Genomic DNA, 22,385 nt, shown 5'->3' with positions numbered 1-22,385 from the left:
TATACTTTTTCATAAACTATCAAATAAGTTGGGCCATATTAGTAAGCATATAAAGATTTTGTGTGATCCAAAAAATTGAAATTGAAAATCGATAGATTTGACAGTACCCATCTATTTATAGTGTAATACTAGGTACTGTGTAAAAAAATTAACCCAATCTGTCGTCATTTCGACATCAAACAAAGCGGTCAACCCTTTATACACTTATACTTCCCTAAGGGGAGCTAAACCACGAGAAAATAAACTTTCCGAAATTTTTACATTAGTTGATATAGCTCATACCCACAAGACTGTGAGAGCTGACAAATCGGAAAAAAAAAAAATTACGAGTGAGCGGTTATGAGCACATTAGTTTTATTTGGTAATTAAGATTTAGGGTTGACCTAATAGATTGAGACCTAAACGACGACAAAAACAGCTAAAATTTTGACCATAATCATTTCTTCTTATTATAATAATATCCAACGGTTGATTTTGATAAAATCTATTTCCTCCACCTTGTTCCTTACGGAAGAGATATTTTTTTAAACAACTAGTGAACAAGTTAAACCACATTAGAGCATCTTTAGCAGACTCTCTATTGTGGCTCCTTAGCTATTTTGGAGAGCATGTTTAGTTTTTTATCTATTTTAGCAACTGCACCAGACTCCTAAGTGGCTCTCTATTATAACTTTTAGCTATCTCACTCCTAAATATAGAGAGCGGGATGAGGCTCTCTATAATTTAAAACATTCCTTTTAAATTATTTTATGTAATTTATAAATATATTTAAACTATTTAATATTCATTTAAAAAATAATATAAATTCAAAACTAGCTAAAATAGAGAGCATTGATGCAGACGCAATTCTAAAGTGGCTAGCTAAAATGACTTTTTAGCTACTTTAGCTCAAATTTGACTCAAAAATGGCTAGCATTGCTAAAGATGCTCTTAGTAGGTATATAAGGATTTTTGTGTGATCCAAAAATTGAAATTGAAAATCGATAAATTTGGCATTACCCATCTATTTATAGCATATTAATAGGTATTATGTAAAAAAATTAACCCGATTTGCCATTATTTCGACATAAAAAAAGTGGTCAACAATTTATACGCTTATATATTTCCCTAAGGGGAGCTGAATCACGAAAAGATAAACTTCCCAAAAATTTTATATTGGTTGATATACCTTATATCCACGATAGTGTGAGAGCTGACTGATTGAAAAAAGAAGTTGTGAATAAGCAGTTGTGAACATATTAGTTTTATATGGTATTTAGGGTTTAAGATTGACCTAGTAAGATCACGACCCAAAAGACAACAAAAATAACTGAAATTTTGACCATAACCAATTTTTCTTGGCATGATAACATCCAATGGTCGATTTTGATAAATTCTATTTCCTCCACCTTGTTGGTTAAAGAAAAAATATTTTTTCATATAACTAATAAACAAGTTAAACCATATTAGTAGGCATATAAGGATTATGTGTGATCCAAAAAATTGAAATTGAAAATCGATAAATTTAACATTACCAATATATTTATTACGTAGTCTTAGATACTATATAAAAATTAACCCAGTTTGTCGTCGTCTTGATAGAGGTCAAGATGGCCAACCCTATATATGCATATATGCCTTCAATTTGTGATTTTAATGATAAACTACTCGATGCACAGAGTCCCTCAGGATGTTTGGAGAATTTTTCAGACACCCGAACTATTTATTACAATTTTTTAAATATTTCAAAATTTTCAAAATTATTTTAAAGAAAAAGGAAATCCATGCGGTGCCATCTAAGCCGTATCACCCGTATGTTTGTCCACTACTTAATCAGACCCCAAATTAAAATAAATGAAGATTATATATATGGCTCATATCAGATCAATGCATCTTCTAATAAAAAAAAATAAAAAAAAAGATCAGATCAATGCATCGGACTCCCGACCCGGTCCCTGCCACCTGACTGGAAATCCTCCGTCCGGCCACTTCACAGTGTCGCACCGGTGCCGTTCGATTCATCTCATTGTCGCCGACCTTCCTCTGGTACTGGTTTGTCCCGAGGAGGAGAATTGATGGCCGAAAGCTTCGGCATCTCCGGTGGTTTCTTCAGCTATTTTCGACGAATCCGGCGACTGCTAGGAATGCATGAGGCAAGTAACTTCTTCTACTCATCATACTATAAACGAATTTAGTTTTGGTCTTTTGGAACATTTGGTATTTCTGGGTTTTATGACTACCGCGCGTTACTGCTCAAGGAGATGGTTATGGTCTCTGCTAGTTCATAATTCGTGTTCTAGAACCTGACAATCAGCCTCGGAGCTTCAGTTTTTTTAGTTTCGTATTTGCAACTCTTCGTCTTTTACCTCATTTGTTCATTTCGCTTCGTTATTCTTCTTCTTCGGTTTCCGATCCCTAATCCGCGGCTCTGCACTGGGAGGCTGTGATTGGAATTTGCGGAAATGGGGTTGATCTCGGGGATTCTGATGGGGATGTTGTTCGGAATTGAGTTGATGGCTGGCTAGCGTCACCTGATGGCGTACCGGAGTACCAAGCGAGTCGCTAAGGCAACACCAAAAGATGAGAAACCTATCATATAGTCTATCTCATCAATTTGTTATTTACTTTATGATAGTTTTCGGAGGAAACAGAAAGGTTCAGAGAGAGAGAGAGAGAGCAGAGATGAAAGAAGAAGAGATGATGACAATGAGGCCCTTCCCACACAACATTTGCTCTATCAAATTGCCACGTGTTGCTCACGTGGCTGGGCCACCACCCACTAATCTCCTCCTCAGTCGGGTTATCTTTCTTCTCCATAATCGGGTCGGAGATTCTCGCATTCCCAGAAGAACTGCACCAGCATGCATCTGGGTGTGTAGTTCCCGGGCTTCTCAGGCTCGGGTTCGGATTTCTTGACCATCTTGATTGGGAAAAATTGGTAATTGGCTTCTCTGTTCATCTTGATCACATCAGGGTTCAGATTAGGAATGGCAAAAAGTTGTTAATCAGATGGTGAGTGAAGAAATCGGTTCCATGGAAGTACAGCCTTGGAGTTCGAAACTTGACAGCAACGTCTGTAAAGAAACCTGATGCTTTCCAAAAAGGTAGTATTGAAGCCGATCTTATCCATAGAGAGTAACGGAGTAATTTTACTGATAACAGTCGTTATCTGGAGAATTACATCACTGCCCTTCTCTTTCAAAACTTGTGGACAGGAACGACCCAAACAACTGGGCCCCTCTTCAGCGTAGCGTACACCCGGAGTAGCCCAGACGCACCCAAATCTTAAACCCTAACAAATTCGTTGTTTCCTTAAACCCCAGGCAGAAGAGGGAAAACAGAAAAGTCGGAAATTCCAGTAACTTGAAGAAACCCAACATTTAGAGGTCCTAACTCGAACTTGGGTAGGTTAAATTCAGCCGCTAAACCTCTTTGCTTTGAAGTTTCCGAACATGGGGAAGCAATCAGGCCAGAACCCAGGTAATTTTTTTGAAGGAAATCAGGGCTTTTGGATTGATTTCATGTAGACATTGTAAAAGGGTTTATAGTATTGATGAAGGTCCACTTTGGTTTTTCTGGTCTAGTCAATCATGGTGTAGCTGCTTTGCTCTCTGCTATTTGATGAATTGCTTAATTATTGGTAAAAAGTGTGCTGCTTTTGCCTAATGCCTACTCATTTGCATTGCCCCTTGATTTAGGGTTCAACCCAATTGAGGGTTTTAGCTTTTCTTTAAGCTCCTCATGATTTAGTAGTGCTATGATTATGTTTTATCATGCAAGGTTCCATCTCTCACTATCTTCATTCTAATTTTGCTGTTCTGTATGTTTTTTTTTTTTTTTTTTTTTTTTTTTTTTCGGTTTGCTTGGTAGGATGGAGAAAACGCAAAATGCCCAACAAGTTCCAGAAAGGTGGGAAAAGTCGTCGGGTTGAAGAAGAAAAGGTTGCGGCGGCTAGCCCCTCATCTACTTCATCAGGCATGTTATATTTACAGTTTGAAAAATATATGTAATTGTTTGTTAGTAACTGGGGAGTGGACCTGGTTCTGTAAACTTAGTAATTGAGGTGTTCATTTTATCCTCCGAGTTTGTTTAAATTTAGTCTTGATTACTACAATAAGGAAGTTTTGATATTTGGTAATGCTTCTTCTGTTGAAATTGGGGATGGTTAGAAAAATGGCCATGGTCTTTGTATTGAAATTCAACATCTGTGTAATTTTTCTTGTGCAGGGGAGCTGCTAGAGGAAGAATCCAATGGTGTGGCTTCCGAAGAAGAAATAGTTTATAAAGAGCCATCAATGTATGACAAATTGTTGATGGCACTAGGGTCATCTAGTAAAGCTGTTGCAGCTGCCTATAAGCAGAGGTAATCTAAATGTTCTGGATTTGTTCAGGCTCTTAGCTTGGACCTATTGAGTATAGGCTGTATAGCTAACTGATAGAAAGTTGTTTGGGTTGTTTGGGCTATTGGGCAGTCTTAGTTTCTAGTTGTGCTCCGCGGGCTAGGATATGAATTGTAGTTTATAAAAGTTTGCTCAAGGAGTGAGGCGGTCCTTTATCAGTTGTACTTTGGGTTTCTCATGTTTGATGCTGCTAATTCCTTCATATGTTGCTGAGTTTACAAGGTAAAACGGACAAAGGACAAAAAAGCTATGTTGAATTACCTTTTGTGGTTTTGGATGCTTGTTTGGTGAAGTATTTCATCATTCTTGGTATCTTATAGAACTTGGGATCTGAGAAGAATATAAATTTCAGTCAATTTGGATTCAGTAGTGGGAAGTTATAGATAATTAACCTCATTTATTAGTGTTATTTTATAGAATAGTTGATTTAAGGAATTTATAACTAATAGTTACTGTGCTTCTTTTGCATATAGAAAAAGACAAGAAGAAGGTAAAAGTGACTCGGACTCAGAAGAGGAGGAGGATGATGACGATGACGACGACGGAACTGAATCTTCTAGTGACTTGGAAGAAGTAGATGATGGTGTAGAAGGTAGAACTTATCTGATTTTCATAAAAATGTTACTGAACTTTTTGTTTACAAAATTCATTCAGTTCATTGTTTCATAAATTTCCTTATGGTATTTTTGTGTGCATAGATTTAAGGAATTTATAACTAATATGTCTGATTTTATAAAAGAAATGACTTATACTGTAAACAGTACTAAGTTAAACATGGTTAATTTTGAGTTTTAATATTTACGACTGAAGTGGAACAACTTTAAACTATTGATATTTAGACTGGAGTTGTGGGACTTGAGCTTTGCTCCTGTTGTGGCTAGTGCCTTAACTGAACTAATTTCAGTGCATACCTTCTTTGTGTTTTCTTGCCCTCGTGATCAGCCTCTTTGGATTCCAAATAGTTTTCTTAGACCTTGAATAGTTACTATTTCCTAGTGTATTTTCTTTTAGTTATAATATTTGGTCTCCAGAAGCCCATATGTCATTAATATATATATATATATATATATATATATATATATATATATATGTTTGGTTCTTATTGGTGGTCCACTCTAATATATCTTTATGTAATTTAGTCTGGTCTTCGTAATTAGGATTACTTCCTAACCTCTTTCTTTTAGTGGTCACCCCTATATGTGTGGGAGTAGAGAATTGTTAAGACTTAACAATGCTTTTCCCTGTTAGATCTCCATTTCTTGGATAAATAGGTTCACGGACTGACTCATGGTGAGCCAAGGTTTGGTGAACTTAGTTTCCTCATAAGGATCAAACTACTGTGACAAGAGTAACAAGAGTAATTGCAGTTCTATGTTTGAGAAAAGAAAGAAACTACTGATTGGTGATGCGTTAAAGCTGCTGGTTGACCCCTCATAGAAGAGCAATTGAAGCACAATTCATATCCACCGTTAAACTACACTATTTTTTTTCCGAAAGAAACAGCTTTTATTCAAGCTCAAGAAAACTTGTTTATATCTTTTGGGTTTTGAGGCTGAAGAAAGCCAATCTTTCATTATCATTTTACTCTCCATAATTGAGTTTATTTTACTTTATTGTCAGGTAACATCATGCTTCATCTATATTAGTGCAAGTCTCTTAGATCATCTTCCTAGCATCACTCTTTTGTCTAGTTATTATTTTATTTTTCATGTGCCAAACTGCAGTTAATTCTTCTTCTACTGTATTTGCATAGGGGGTGACAATGAATTTCCAATGAAAGGAAAACTGAAAGATCCGGCAAGTGAAGATGCAAAAACCGAGGATGATCAGGACACCTCTGACATGGATGACCGCGAGACCTCTGACTCGGATGACCGCGAGACCTCTGACTCAGATGCAGAACAGGACCTGGGAATCCATTCGCAATCTGCAATTGATGCATCAATATGCTTGAGGTGCAGTTATATGAAATGTCTTGTTCATTTAGCTTTTTCATTTTTGTCATGCATTGATATATTGCTTAGCGAAGCTTGATCTAAATTGCTAGTATCTTAAAACTTAAACAGAGGGAAAGGGCCAACAATCTTGAGTATTCTACGAATATAAAATAATTAAATTATGCTGGTATAGTGGTAATGTTTCGTTAGTATGCCCTAACTGACAATTTAGGGTGAGGGAGAATCTCTTTAGATGGTGTGGTTGAATGATCGGAGATGAAGCTTGAGATATGATAACATACTAACCCAGGAACCCTTTTTTAACTTTTTTCTCGGGTGAAAACCCATGACCTGATTAGAAGAGCATGACATTAGATAGGATTGAATGGCCAAGAAACCCCTCTAGTTGGAAGTATGGCTGACTCTTGTTCATTTATGTAGACGAGTTTATTTGGATCAATATGTTCATAGTTGCTCAGGAAAAGGTCTTTGGTTACTTGTTGTCTCATTAGACCTTTGAATGAACATATAATGGGTTAAAATGTATAAATAGTTCTATGTCCTCAGAAATTCTGTCTAAGAAAGAAGAAATTTCGGCGCTCGTAATGCTTCTCAATTTGACCAAGGTCATGTTTCTTGGGGGCATACGGAAACAGGAACATTTATTTTTGGAATATTTAAAGTATAAGATATTGACTGTAAAGACCGCCAGCAAGTTTTCCTTTGTCGTCAACATAATGGAGGAAGACAATTGAGTTGGTTGTGAATGCATGAGAAAAAGGTGTTCTGTCAGCTGATTAGATGAAATCATATATTGACTGGCTAGAATCCATACCTAGAGAGCTGGCTTAGACCATCCAAACCAAGCCACTTATTTTATATAGGTAAAGTTGCACTCACGTCAACAAGGTAAGGAAAAGAGGAAAAGAAAATAGATGCCCTAGTAAGTACAAGCCAATAAAAAAGAAACACACTAAAACTTTGCAAAGTGCTTAGACATTGACGTGCACAGGGAAGCATGGATTTTATTTTCTGACCCACAAATAAATGAACTCTTCTTCCCTAACGAGTTCTTCCATAACTAAGTCTTATTGACTGAACTTTTCTTTCTTTGGTGCTATAAGATTATGGACTTTTATAGACTGAACTTTTGTTTCTTATGCTTTTCATGTCAGTATTTTTTTTTTTTTTTTAAAACAAAACATCCCAGACTGTATGCATTTCATGCCCCTATTATATATTTCATTTTGCAGTTCCTTTGGTGTACAGTTGGAGCACAAGTTAACAGAAGCAGAGGTTGAAAATCTGGCAAAAAAGAAATGGAGATATAAATGGGATGTGCCTGCTGCTGGAATGTCAAAGGGCAAATGGGCAGGAACAGGAGAGTGTTGCATAAAAGTATGTCTCTACTGTAAACACTAGATTTTTTAATGTCCTTTGTAGGGCTTGGGATACCAAATGGTGGTATCCCTCGCCCATACAGACCCCAGCTTTTCTAGAGGATGCCATCTTTGTTGCTGGCACCTATTACAGATATTGGACAAGGAATCCACACCAAGTACGAGACTTGGTACATACTGGGAAGCAAAAAAAAAAACAGTAGAAAACAGACATTGATCAATCCCATCACTCCTAATTAAATGACATTAGCATACGATTGGCAACTTTGATCTTTTGTTAAATGAATTTTGACTCAGGTACCCAATACAAATGAGTGAGAGATCATTCATTGAGCCAAATGTATTCTTAAAATCTGATGACGAATAGATCATAGATGGAATCATTGGATTTCTGTAAGAAAGGTTCAGATTTTTATTTTTAATTTGTGAGAGGAATCAATATTCCCCTTTCATAAAAAAATCTCCTGATTTTCTTTTTGGGTCTTAATCCCTGCTCTCTTGCAGTTTTCTACATCATTCTTAGGTGATGGATGCCTTTTCCATCACATCCTTTACTTCATTTGCTGAATCATATCTTTAAAATGTCTATTTATTTATTTATTTTCAGGATGTTAATCCTGATTCTAGTTATGATCTGAAGCAAAAGTTGTATAAGCACTGGTTGGATGTATATAACACATCTGGACGCAAGGATTTTCATTCGTCCAAACAAAGATTATTCTTCTCCCTCTGTGAGTAATCAATTTCCGTAAATGCCTAGTCACTTTGGCAGTTATATAATCCCAGTTCTAAAGGACATATGTTCACCAAGTTGACTTAGTTTGGATCTGTTTTGTGGTTATGGGCCTCTACCTTCTTCAGTCAATAGTTATCGGGATATACTGCATTGCAACAAGAAACCCTTTTATCACAGAGGATCAGAAGAAGACTCAAGTGTCATGGATGCATATATTATGCATTGTGTACGTGCTTGTCCCTATTCCTTGAAAGAAATCAACTTCTTCAGTTAAGGTTTTTATATTTTTGTCCTCTTATAATGATTGATGGATGTAATACCATGCAGCTGAACCATATCTTCAGAACTAGAGATCTTGTAATGAAGAATGATTCACAAGTGGCCAAACATCAGGAAAATGCTAAGAATGTAATTCTTACTGATGACAGTCTCCGTGATCATGGCTTTACTCGTCCTAAGGTAAACACATGCTTTCTTCTCTTGTGCTTAATATAAACTGGACGTCTCTTTTAATTGGGTCTCCAGACTTGGATGTAGTATGAGTTTCATAATTTCCCATATCTCTGGATATGGTTCATATGTTTGGGCACATGCCACTTCTTATTGCAGAACGTAATTATAGTATAATGAGTATAATTTTTTTTTTTTTTGAGACGATAAGAATCAGTGTGAAAATATTTGGTTCTGTGGAATCATATTGTCTTGTAGATTCCCCTACTAATACATGATAGAGTAACAGATAAATTTTGCTCTGTTTCTCCTGTTATATTAGTTGATATTTAATTGTAAATTCCTGTGAAAGCTTGATCTATGAATATCGTTGTGCAATGTACCAGATACTTGTTGAGAGCACCATCTGCTAAAATTTGTCCCTATTTAATACAATTACCTCGCTGAACCTGGAGTTTTGTCGTATTAATTTCTAGTCCCTGGGGGACAGTCAAAAAGTGGGGCATTTTTACTAGTTACATATGTGACATCCTTTTACAATTTAACTAAACTGCTTGTCAAGAGTGATGTTTTTGTTCTTATATAAAAAAGCATCTTTTGCTATAGCTGTCATTAATGTAGAGAGAAAGCTATATTTATATCACATTTGTTGTTAATGTAATCTTTTGCACTTAGTTGTGATCATATTTGGAATTTGTGCTTGGAATTATTTTTGCTTTTTGTTGTGATAATATACATATCTCTGGTATGTAGAAAGAGCATATATGTACAACTTGTGGTATGTAGTTCACATGCTTAAGTGATGAGGATTTATTGTAATTCTGTTCCACCAGGTGTTGATCCTACTGCCAATGGCAAGCATTGCACTTCGTGTTGTTAAGAGGATAATACAACTTACCCCTTCAGCTCACAAGGTATTCCATTGCTTTTGTTTTTAATGGTTAAACAGTATCTTAAAAGTAGTCTCTTGACAGTGGCATGCATAATTTAATTTACTTGGATGATTTGCTGTTATTATTTGCTTGCTTTGCACCAAACAGAGGGATTTACAGTGCTGCAAGAGAGGCTGTAAATTATGTGCTAGATATGGTAAATTTTTGGCTACAATGGCTTTGATGCCCATATGGTGTTCTTACCACAAATGACTGTAAACCCCACAAGCATGCAATCACTAGTAAATTATGTGGATCTGTTATCCTGTAGAATTAGAGGAATAATTGTCAGGCCCACTAGATTAAGAATTAGTCTCAACTTTCTGCTTCACTTTTGTCATTACATAAAATATATAAATTCTTATGCTTGTGAGTTTGACATCCTTGCATTCCCTAAAAAAGTATCTTCTTTTCTGTCAGAGTTAACTGAAGGAAATAATTGATGAGGGAATAAAGTTGATAGATTATTTTCTTATAATATCATTTGTTGGTGTTTACAGGTTAATGTGGACCACATGGACCGATTTTCTAAAGAGTTCGGAAGTGAAGAGGTTCTTGACAATGAAGATGTAAGAGATATACCAACAGGTGACCAGAACTCTGGAAATGTAAAACCTCACAAGTCATCGAAACCTAGTGACTTCCAAGTACTTTTTGGTGGTAATAGCAAGGATGATTTCATGGTTGGCATCAAGTTCACAAAGTAAATTACTAACTTATAATCATGTCGACCTTTTTCCATTAGATAAACTGTTGCGGTTGTTGTTGCTTTAACTGGAATCCAATATCGATATGAGACCTTTCCTGAGTTATTGGTGCAACAGTAGCAGCTAGGAAGGCATAATTGGAGTTGAATGATTTTGATGACGTTGCTCTAGGAGTAGGCAAGATATATGTATTTGCCCAGTACTTCAATGTTATGCTATGTCATAGGACTACTCCTTGATACTTAGAAAGCTCTTCGGGTGCCTGTTTAGACTGCTTATGGACCACAGCCTTTTTTGCATTCTGTTTGAATAGAAGGCAGCAGTGTTATGTGCTTTCTAGTCCTCTTGCTGCTGTTGTTTCATGGGCTTTATTTCTTATATGTCCCCCCTTTGTGAACCTCTCATCCACTTTCTTCTTTACATAGGCATGTTAGCCAACTGGGCCATACCTGATAGAGCTTGTATATTTATTTGCCGATTTAGTGAACTTCTTTTCTTTTTTCTTTTGGTGGGAGGTGATTTAGTGAACTTGGGTAGTTTGGTCATGTTTCCCAACCTCAAGCTTTTGTCTCCCTTTTTCCCTTTACAGTCTTATGCTATGTTCCAGTTGGCCTTCTTGACTACAGAGACTACATATATTAGGCTCATTTGTCATTCTTGTTTTTTGTAGGAGGAGCATAAAGTTGTACAGTGATTTTTATTCCTCAGATATGATAGTTGCTTCTGCTGTTGGTTTGTTGAAAGTACGTAATTTACTTCTCTCATCTTTAAAAGTTCCTAATCAGTTTGCTTACAATTGTATTTTGCGAAATCAATTTATTTTCTTCTTCGTTCCTATCTAGTATATAATATAATTGTGTAAATAAGTAATTGCTATATGTAATGTAAAGGCATTCCCTGCCAAGTGCCAGAGAAAAGATGCACTTACAGAAGCCAATTTAGAAAATTAGAGTCTATTATCCGTAGGAGACATTATTATTGTCCAACTCTTTTTTATATGACTTATGAGTGGGCATTTGATTTTTTCCAGAAAATTGATGAGGCTAAAATAAATAAGGAAAAGGATGTCGACTATCTTTCTTCTATAGAGGTAACTTCTTGTTGTAACCTGCCAGTATCGGGTAGTATGCATTTCTTATGCTTTATCAGTCTCTCTCTCTCTCTCTCTCTCAATGGTCTCTGGTTCTATTCCCATTAATGGACGTATATTTCTTTGATCTACCAGGTTCTGATCATTGATCATGCAGATGTTATAACAATGCAGGTAAATACTGTATAGTCTGATTAATTATCTTCTCATTGGGGGATGCAGATTATATAACAATACTAAGACTATGCTTAAGGTATTTAGATCGTGTCTATGCAATCTACAGCAATAACAATTCAGCAGTTACAGTCCTATGATTAGGCTATTAGCAAAACTAGGATTAGATAGTGAATGTAAACATCTAGATGAATGTACAGCTATAGTTGACTATGGAGAATTATGGTGGTTTAACATACTTAAATTCTATATTACTTGTCAAATTTTATATTTTTCTCTTTTCTCTTGATAAATGTCCAGAACTGGGACTTTTTGAAGTCAGTTGTTGAGCAGTTAAACCATCAACCATCTAAGCAGCATGGAACTGATATCATGCGTATAAGGCCATGGTATGTTTTCTTGTCAATCTTTTCCAACTGATACAAATATTGTTTTCTGGTATGTGGTAGGCATAGAAATGTTTCTTCCTAGTTGTCTCCTCCCTTGAACTGCTTTATATACAGCTTACACTTTTGTGAATATTCAGATATTGCAATACTTTACAAAAATATTGTTTCCAGGATTGGAAAGTTAGTTGGGAAAGTACTGAATCTACTGACTTATATGACATGTCATTATATTGGCTTATTAACAATGTTTTTATGATCAGGTACCTGGATGGACATGCATCTTTTTATAGGCAAACTATACTTTTGAGTTATTATTCAAACCCAGGTAATGTTTCTGCTTTTAAAAGAAAAGTAGGTCTCATTTACCATTTTGTTGTTGGTTTCTAGTTTTGATTTTCGTACTTAAAAATAGAGGAACATATATAGCAAAAGTGAGGTGGAAAGAAAGAAAATAGGACTGAATAGAGGAGATGAACAAAAACTTCAGAAAGATAACTATTTAAAATGCTATATATATATTTTTTTTGTTCTTTAAATTTCATTTTAAGTACCCTGTCATATGCCTTTCCTCTCCTTTCCTCTCTCCTTCCATTCATCCCTTCTCCATCCCTCTTCCTGTACATTTTCCCTCTACTTTATCTAAAAACGAAAGACTAGAAACCTAACATGAAATGGTTATCAACCCTGCTGTAGTTGACAGGTAATTTATGCCACTTTTCTATCGTGTACTTTTCCATGGAGTCTTGTATACTTCTGACAAGATTTGAACTTGTATAAAAAGATAATATCAACAATGTATGCATAAAAGGTAAAGGTTGCCATTTACCAAAGAAAAGTTAAAAGGTAGCCAAATACCCAGTAATGAAAGAATTGTAGTTGATCGAAACTGCTGTTCAGTTCCAATCTCAAGAAAGGGGCAGCTTAATAATTCAAACTGAATCCCGTGTGACTTCTTAGCATGAAGTCTTTATCCTCCTTTAATCTTGATGCTTTTTTATTGCAGATATAAACAATTTGTTTAACAAGCACTGCACAAATTACCGTGGGAAGGTGTGTTTAGAAATAAGCATTGAGGCACAAATTTTTGATTGAAAGTTTCTTCATATTTGTACTTTGTCTTCTATATCACTTTTCGTGCCCAACAATGTTTTCCCACAATTTATTTCATTGCTTCTTTTGTAAGTTTTTTTATTTTTTATTTTATCTTTCAATTCAGATTCTTAACTTTTCCCCATCTCTTCATAATCAAAAATTGTTCTAGAACAGTCAAAGTCTCACAGACCTTGTAAGCATTTTCAATAATAGAAACTTAGATGCTTGTCATAATATGGATCATTTAAAGTTAAAGTATGTTCAATATTTAAAACACAAAAGGTTAGATCCTTCATAGAAAAGAACGTATCAAAGGCAGCGACTGTTTGTCTCTTGAAAGCTTGTCCAGATATCATTGTTGTTGTCTGGGAGAAGGACAGTTTTTTAAATTGCTAATATGGAATGGTTTAATTCCTGCTTATGCTACTATCACAAAGGAATTGTATATTGTGTTTTTGTTTTTGACCATGGATACCATGTGCCTTTTTATGTCAACAGATCATAGTTTTGCATCCTTATGCATCAACTGGTAATCTCTGTGTGTATATGTTTATGTGTGAATCTTTCTCATATGGAGAATATAAAGCCATGCATAATAATCTATAAGGTGTTGGACTTCTTAACCCATTGCCAGTTGGTTTAGGGTTGCATGCTCATACTTCTACATGGTCGTTGCAAGTTAAAAACACTTTCTGTTATGTACAGGTGAAGTTGGTGCATGAGTATAAAGGAGTTCTTCCTAAAGTGGTACTTCAAGTTCGCCAGGTATGCCTCAAGAAATTTGCTTGTCCCTTGTTTGCTGATGGTTTTGTGACATTTGTTTTAATGCTTCTATTAATTCATATTGTCTTGCCAAATATCAAGTATGAAACTTTGTTTTGGTCAACATATTTTGGTCAAGATTGATCTTGCTTGGATCCAAAAGCAATGTGAATGGATGATGGATGCATATGATCCCTTGCGCATCCTCCCAAATGTCTTGTCCATCAGTGACTTTTATGTGTCCATTTCTTATGTGTAGTGTTTCGAATTCTCTTATTTTTCATGTTGCGACTGATAATTGGAACTTTCTAGATTCCAGTTTACATGTTACAAACACTTTCGAATGACTGTTTTCACTCAACAAATGAAAAATAGATAACCTGTCCTGAACTGTCTTACAAGTACAATTATGATATTTGTGTTTTGAATTTTGATGCTATAATCAGTTTTGCTAACATAGTGAGGGATGTAATTATGTTGCATCAACTATGCTTTCTGACTGAACGTCCGGCGGTTGAATAACTAAAATAGTATAGAGTGAGTCAGATCTGTCTTTTATATTATAATTTCAACATCATTACTTAACTAAATTGAAGGTACTCCGCTATACTTCTTTTTTTTCCTTTCCTTTTTCAACCTGTTAATTTTTGCCGTTAGCAGATCTAAAACTAGCTTCAATCTTTCGATTTATGAGTGGTTCGGTGTGATTTTAAATGAATACATTGAGTTAAAGGTTTGTCATTCCTTGATTAAATTAAGTTGTTGAATTTATTTTATTTTTTATTTTTTATAAAAAAAATATTCTTAAATGGATATTTTGTTCCTGTTGGGGACTTAGGAGTGAGGCTCACACAAAGTTGACTTTCCATAAACACAGAAATGGGGAAGGCGGAATTTGATCCCAAGTCCCTGACATGATGCCAAAGGACATTATGTGTTATGCTAGATAGCTCTTTCTGAGGTTTCATTGAATCTCAAAACAGCGTGCAGAAAGTGCTATATATTTTTCTATCCTTTGGTGTATTTTGAATGCTTATCCATTAGGTTAAGTGTATAACTGTATACCTAGAAAAAGAAACGTATATCAGAATATTCAGTTGCTTTTTGAACTGTAAGGTAGTAGGATTTTATTCTTTTTATTCTGTTTCAGTTGTACTCTTTTTGGATCTAGACTTCATCGGATAATGCATTCTATTGCTCTTCAACTTTTGCAGATTTTTCAGCGGTTTGAGGGAGATGAAATAGTGAATATTGATGATGCTCGTTTTGAACATTTTGCTACTAAGGTATCCTGGGAAAAGTTTCTCAATGGCATGAGACTGTGTGAATTATAGTTTGTTTTTATTAATTTTAATTTTGAAGTATAACTTCATTCTGAAGTTTAATATAACTTATCAAAAAAGGATTTTAAATTAATTGCTAGTCTTGATAATATGTTCAACCTCTGGTTAGACTAGAAGTAGTGATTTGGATAATCATAAAATTATGTGAAATCAAGTAACTTATTAAAATTCACCTTGATACTTTCAAGTTCTTTGGCTAATGTGAAATTTGTTGAAAGAAGGTAAAACAGAACAGAAGTATACTAGGGAAACATCTGAAGAAATTTAGAGCCCAAGAAGATCAATTAATTACATTTTTCAATAAAGGACCTAGTCTAAAAATCTTGGACTTGAAGTATTGTGGGATTATTAAAAGAAAAGTACCTTTTATTAAGAGCTGAGCTTTTGTAAGCATTCACTTTGTGTTTTGCATACAAGTAGATTCTTTCCAGTTTGTGCCTCATATTGAAATATTTGATGATCTATTTCAGGTCTTCCCCAAGATAAAAAACTCTGTTGAGGTAATTATTTTAATTCCAGGATTAACTGTTGTTATTTTTGTGTTTCATTCTTTCGCTTTTCTTGGTCAGTAATATCTACTTTTTAACTCAGGGTGGGATTATGATATTTATCAGCTCTTACTTTGAATATGTTCGAGTTCGTAATTTTTTGAAGTCACAGAATGCATCCTTCTGTCTGCTTCATGAGTGAGAATCTGTTCTCTTTACTGTTAATCATTTCTGCTAGTTGATCATTTTATGTTTCCTCTGAAATATTAAATTTTACAGCGATCAGTTTCTTGTGTTTGCAAATATACTAATGCAACAAGGATTGCTTTTCTCTTTAGATATGCGGAGCAAAAAGATATTTCCCGTGCACGGGTTTGGTTCTTTGAAGGAAAGCGGAAGATCATGCTCTACACAGAGAGAGCACATTTTTACCACAGATATAAGGTACTTCAGAGTACTTTGTTTTTCTTGTCAAAATGCTGATGTATACGTATATCCTAATAAGAGTGATCGGAAACTATAATCAATTTTTGTTCTTTTGGTGGTGGTGGGTAGATCCGCGGAATTCAGAATTTAATCGTCTATTCGTTGCCGGAGAGAAAGGAATTTTACCCTGAGGTCAGCACTATAATTTTTGTCCCTTCTGTTTAAGCAGCTCAATTTAATTCCCGCCAAATCAAAGAAAACATGAGTAAACAAATTTCTGTTGATCTGTGATTTTTCATATTTCGGTTAAGTTTTGAACAAATATTCTTGTTATTAAATTGCAGGTTGTTAATATGGTTGATGGATCCCATGACATGGCATGCACGGTGCTCTTTTCTCCTTTTGATCTCCTCCGGGTAATACTTGTTAACCTCTTTTTCAAGCGCACGATACTTCTGTTATTGGGTGGTTGAACTTCTTAGGAGATGTGAATATTTAAGAACTTAATGATTAATCCATTAAATTAAAATCTAGTGTAGTTCTCTTCAATTAGATGAAGAAGTCTCCAACATTAGAATAGTGCTAATTTGATTGAGATCTGCAGCTGGTACTTGAATAAAATATGTATCAGAGCATTGGTTATTGTTCTTCTTCATGCAACTTATGTGGATATTCTATTTTTCTTTTTTTCTCTTGCGAACTTCCCTTCCCTGATATGGTGAATACTAAGTATAATTTTGATTTTGCTGCCTTTTAGCTTGAGAGAATTGTGGGAACTGCTCCAGCAAAGAGAATGGTGTCATCGAAAATGAATTTATTTTCTTTCGCTTGAAGACCCGGTGAAGTTGCAAAACCTTTCAAAATGCAGAATGAAACACGTCTTAAACCCCCCAATAGCCAACTGTTTTGCCGACAAACAACTGAGACCTGCTTTGCCTGCCAAGATTCCTGCATAAGATTAATTGAGAAAGGAGGGAGGTCTTGATATACAGATTTGAGGTTTATTATGGATGTTCAAAGAAAATATCCATTTGTTATTCAGATTTAAATTCTTTACTCGGCTATTTTAAGTGGCCATGGTTTAAGTTGCACACTAGTACAAGGTTCCATATTTGACCTTTCGGAATTTTGTTTTTGGTTTAATTGTCCAGCCCAAATTAACTACAGCATTTTTTTTCTGACCCAAAAGTATCTGTATATAAATTCCCTGAAAATAATAGACATACATCTGAAACTGGTAACATGAAAGTAAAAAACAGTATACTAAATTGCTAGCTTCATATTCTGCTCTGCTCCATCATCCGACTCTATCTTCATTTCATGCTGCCACAGTTGGTGGAGATGCTGATCTTCATATTCTGCAGTTGGTGGTGTAAGGAATGTTGACATTGCAGTTGGAAGGGAGCCTAGTAGCGTTGGTTCGGTTGATCCCTTGGAATTTAGCAGCAGCTGCTTTCAATCACTTGCAAGCATTCTGGCGGGTCAACGGTGGTCCTCATCGAGTTAACTATGTTTCTCAAGTTGGTGTAGCACCCCGGGGGCCCTGCCTTTGGTGAGGTAGCCCAGGCACGGTGCCATCCCGCCCTGGATCTGGTTGCATTTCATAGCCGCTTTGGTGACCACCATGCACATCACGAGCACACAAGCCAGCTTAGCTAGGGTTCCGGCCAAAAGTAGCGATTGGTGGTGTATTTGAGATAGTAGAGTGAGTGTCAACTTTTGCCAAAAGAAGAGAAGAAAAAAAAATCAGGTTTAGTGAACTAATTTGTAGACTTAATGCAATTATTTTTGTGACTAGTTATTAGGCAAGTCTATTAAGTTACTCTTTTAGTGCATTGTTAATAAGCCTTTTGCACTTAGATTGAGCACTTCAACCTCTAGCACATCTTCGTCATCATCTTTAGGACAAAATGGATCTTTTTGAGAATCAAGACTTCAGACAATTATTGGAGTGTTAACAAGCTTAACTTTATCTTCATTAAAGTGCCTAAGCATTTTTTGTGTATTTGAGATAGTAGAGTGAGTGTCAACTTTTACCAAAAGAAGAGAAAAAAAAAATCAGGTTTAGTGAACTAATTTGTAGACTTAATGCAATTATTTTTGTGAACAAGTTATTAGGCAAGTCTATTAAGTTACTCTTTTAGTGCATTGTTAATACGCCTTTTGCACTTAGATTGAGCACTTCAACCTCTAGCACATCTTCGTCATCATCTTTAGGACGAAATGGATATTTTTGATGATCAAGACTTCGGACAATTATTGGTGTTAACAAGCTTAACTTTATCTTCATTAAATCGCCTAAGCATTTTTTGTGTTTAAGCCGATTGATGAATTAATATTTCATCGGCACGGTGCTCAAGTTCCAAATTGAGACAAAACCGTTTTTCTCAAGATTTTTCATCTTGAATTTGAATTTTAGGTGCTTTGTGGTTTCCTTGAACTCTTCTAGAGTTCCAATTAGGTTCATGTCATCAACATATACTGCATCAATCCCACACCCGAAACTTGTCTTCTCAATGAAAAGTTGAAAACGTATGGGGATGATTCATTATTGACGTATCCCTTCCCAACTATAAATATAGGCACAAAACCTCACAGATAAGGTTTTGCAAGTTAATCAAATCCTCAACATGCTTCTCCAACTACAATGAACCTACCTAACATAGGTTATGTGCACACATATAATCAAAGTCCTATATTATGCTCAATCTATTCACAATCATAACAAGTTAAGTTCATGTCTCGTCATTGGGGTTAGAAAAAGACATTAATCACTAAAATCTAACTACAAAAAGCTAATAATAAAAAGAAATGTTTTTTTCTCTTTCAATTTTTTTCTTTTTTAAATAGTGCACCTGAGCTCTCACCCCCACACTTAAAAAATAAAACCAATAGTGTCCTCAATGTTGTTAAGTGAGCTCGAAAGCTAAAATCCGTGTTGGATTTAGGTATGAGAGTAAGGTCCGGGCATAGGCCCAATAAAAACATAGGCATAAACATACTGGTCTAAATGTGGAGAAAAGATGAGGAAACCCCCTTTAGGCGACCCTCCATTGCTCACGACCTTCGAAGAAGACTAATATGAGACACTAACCTCAAGGCACAAGACCTTGACTTCCTTTACGTATGTTCCATAATAGCTAAAGGTGCTAATGAAAATATCAACTCCATTAGAACATAGAAATGTCCTAGAGCAATGCATCACACGATAAGCTCACTTCAAAGAATAAGGACAAGGATTGTAGCTCAATTCCATCAATTCACAACCCAAAATCGTCATCCATAAACTCCATACAAGAATTGTAGCTCAAAATATCTCCTCATTCTCCGAATTCCAACCACCTCCCAAAAAAATGACTAGACAACCTTATTGATGCAAAATGAACGAGAAAGAACTACAACTACCACAACGGCTACCAACTAAGAAAGTGAACATCACAAGTAATGCTAGGGTTACATCCCTAGCTAGCGCTTTGTTTAAGGACTTCATTGCCGGTCCATAGAACTTTGCTTCTTCAAGATGGCTCTTTCTTTCCAACACCATCCACACAAGCCTTTGTTGAACTAGAATCTCCACAAGATGATGCTAGAAATTTGATGTTCACTAGCGTGTTCCACTCAAGATACCCTTTCTTCTTCTTCTTCTTTTAAAACCCACAAATCTCCCTTATTGTCTTGATTTGAGCCTTTTGCTCCATACTCAATTAGGGATATTCAGTTTCATTTATGTCAGTTAGGTCAACCAATTACAGGTGGCCTTGGTACCACGTGTCAGCACCACATAAACAAAACCATATATCGTCATCTATCCAATGACTAAGGTTGATGATGACATCATTAGCATCCACATGGATGATGTCAGCATCAGTTGCCTTCTCCTCCAAGTGCCACATGTCACCCAACAACCAATTAGAGGTCGCCACGTCAGTATTTCTATTTTCTTCCAAACAAACTTCAAAAATTGCTTTAAAAAAGCTCGGGAATCGGAAAAATGCTGCAAACTCGCGGTGACCTCTACTTTCCACTTATAACCTCAAAAATAAAATTAGAGCAACTTCAAAATTCCGGATCTCGCAATTGCGTTGAAAGCCTTATCAAGACAAATACTAATACGACCTAGAAGGAGTATATTATTTAGTAGTACACTAATGAGAGATATTGTTTTCAAACACGAAAGGCTTATAACCTCAACACAATCCTTTTCTTTTTCTGTTAAAAAACACTTACTCATATTCTCTAACTTAAAAATGGTATTTATAGTTTTTTAGCTAAACTTCTCAAATCTCAGTAGCTATCAAAATAAAATTAGTAGTAGGTCTAATTTTGAGCCCTTCAACATTTTTAGGAGCACAAACATGATTTCAGGCTATAGGAGGAGCACAAGCTTTTGAATCCCAAAAAAAAAAAATTCCCTCACTCTATTTGCTAGTTTTAGTAAGCTTAGTTGGATATTTAAAGTATGAATTTGGCATGCTAAACAATTTTTTTTTCTTTCTAACAAGCTTTTTTTTTTAATGAGAAACAAACTAGAACGAGTTAATTGTAAAAGCCTCTGGAACAACCCAATCCTAAGCAGTCAAACAACAGGATTTTAGTAGGTTAATAAGAAACATATCCTCCATGTTCCATCTTTCGAAATAATGCCCAATGTTGGATAGAAGATTGATGAAAGTTTATTTTTTTTAACCTGGAGCCATAAAAAAAAAAAAGTTTAGAACGAAACAGCGTCGGCAAAATCCTCTAACTTACTGGAAACTCTTAGCAAAAAATATTTAGTATTAGTAGGATCTTTGTTGAAAATGATGTCGTGAACTCCTAAATAGTTACTAAGCACTACTTTATGCTTAAGCTTAAGTAAGTTGACCAATTATAACTTACTAATTATACTTAACTACAGTCTACGAAAGTAAATGGAAGATGAAGCTTTGTTTATTAGGAACGACTTGGAGAGAAAAGAAAAGAAAACCGCACAAACACTATCTCATTGTTCATCTCCAGCCTTCCACCTTCGGCCACCATGGATGACCTGAAAACACTGGTCATCCATTTGTGTAATGGAACCCTACCGAGGCAGAAGGCTTAAGCCTTGAAACTCTTCAATCCAAATCAAATATGCCTTAAGATTTCTCAATTCCTCTCCCAAAATCTTGTCATGATCTCAAAGCATTGTTGAGACCCTCCACGAGCTTCTCGTCGGAGGCGGGGATTTTATCTTGCTTGAGACTAATAGATCTCAAGCCACCGCTACTGAGCTTATTTAAAGCTCAAACTCACCATCCCGAAGCCACCACCTACAACAGTTTCTGGCAGCAACAATTTCAGTACTTATGGAGAGATTATTGGCATTCCATGACAGCTAGGAGAGTTGGTGCTTCAAAATGTTGAGTTGGGGTTGAGACTTTTGTGTTGCTTCCATGAGACTGTTTATGGAAAGTTGTTGACCCAATACGGTATACCACTGTTTTTGTGTCCTGTATTGCAGCTCTAGGTTGCTAGATACTAATTGAGGTCACTAACTTGGAAATCCTTCTAGAACATTTTAAGTCTGTGACAATCGGAAACTGATAATCGAAAAAAATTATAAAAAACTTGATTCAAAATCTGCGAAAGATGTAATGAGGGCAAAGTAAACAAACACTTGAATTTGCCTCTTTGCTTCCTCAGGCGTCTGGTCATTGAAGAGCCAAATGTGCTTTTCTTTGTAGATGTCAAGGGAATCAGACAGTTGATTGAGGGCTTGTATGAATGTTTGCTTCATATCTCATTTCACAGTGAAGTGGACAATGGGACCAAAAAAAGGGCATTGACTTGGTTCTAGAAATTCAATAGTTCCATGAGTAGCGATGCAATATATGAAGCCATGGGAAAACTTTCTCCAAATTCCATGTCGTTTCTCATTACTGGTTTCCTTCACTGATAATAAACTGTGGAATGACTGAGATCAGTAAGTCATTTTGGGATCGAAAGAAGAGAGAAGTTAAATATCTTTACGCCACCCAAGATTTATTTCCAAATTCCGCTTCAACATCCGATGTATATCGACCAACGTACTCTACCATCAGGCGAAGATGACTAAATTA

At 35.7% G+C, this 22,385-nt stretch overlaps 1 protein-coding gene across 3 annotated transcripts; it reads left to right on the top strand.

The window, feature by feature from the left end:
- Positions 1-1,872: 1,872 nt before the first annotated feature.
- Positions 1,873-17,561, top strand: LOC112197238 (U3 small nucleolar RNA-associated protein 25). Of its 3 annotated transcripts, XM_024337857.2 has the most exons (26): positions 2,163-3,083; positions 3,195-3,459; positions 3,850-3,954; positions 4,207-4,342; positions 4,853-4,971; positions 6,133-6,334; positions 7,570-7,714; positions 8,324-8,447; positions 8,578-8,678; positions 8,780-8,911; positions 9,736-9,816; positions 10,335-10,537; positions 11,212-11,284; positions 11,572-11,631; positions 11,767-11,805; positions 12,106-12,194; positions 12,455-12,519; positions 13,198-13,244; positions 13,992-14,051; positions 15,263-15,334; positions 15,862-15,891; positions 15,983-16,077; positions 16,218-16,323; positions 16,435-16,497; positions 16,650-16,721; positions 17,063-17,561. In XM_024337857.2, the coding sequence occupies exons 2-26, from the start codon at positions 3,432-3,434 to the stop codon at positions 17,135-17,137; spliced, it is 2,322 nt and encodes a 773-aa protein (XP_024193625.1). In that variant the 5' UTR covers positions 2,163-3,083; positions 3,195-3,431; the 3' UTR covers positions 17,138-17,561. The 3 variants fall into 3 exon arrangements, with proteins under 3 accessions (XP_040373923.1, XP_024193625.1, XP_024193624.1); XM_040517989.1 differs by lacking the exons at positions 2,163-3,083; positions 3,195-3,459 and adding an exon at positions 1,873-2,132; XM_024337856.2 differs by having other exon boundaries at positions 2,163-3,459.
- Positions 17,562-22,385: the final 4,824 nt, after the last annotated feature.

The sequence above is a fragment of the Rosa chinensis genome, chromosome 4, assembly GCF_002994745.2.
Source record: "Rosa chinensis cultivar Old Blush chromosome 4, RchiOBHm-V2, whole genome shotgun sequence".
NCBI classification, from domain to species: Eukaryota; Viridiplantae; Streptophyta; class Magnoliopsida; order Rosales; family Rosaceae; genus Rosa; species Rosa chinensis.
This window is presented reverse-complemented; position numbering and strand designations above follow the sequence as displayed.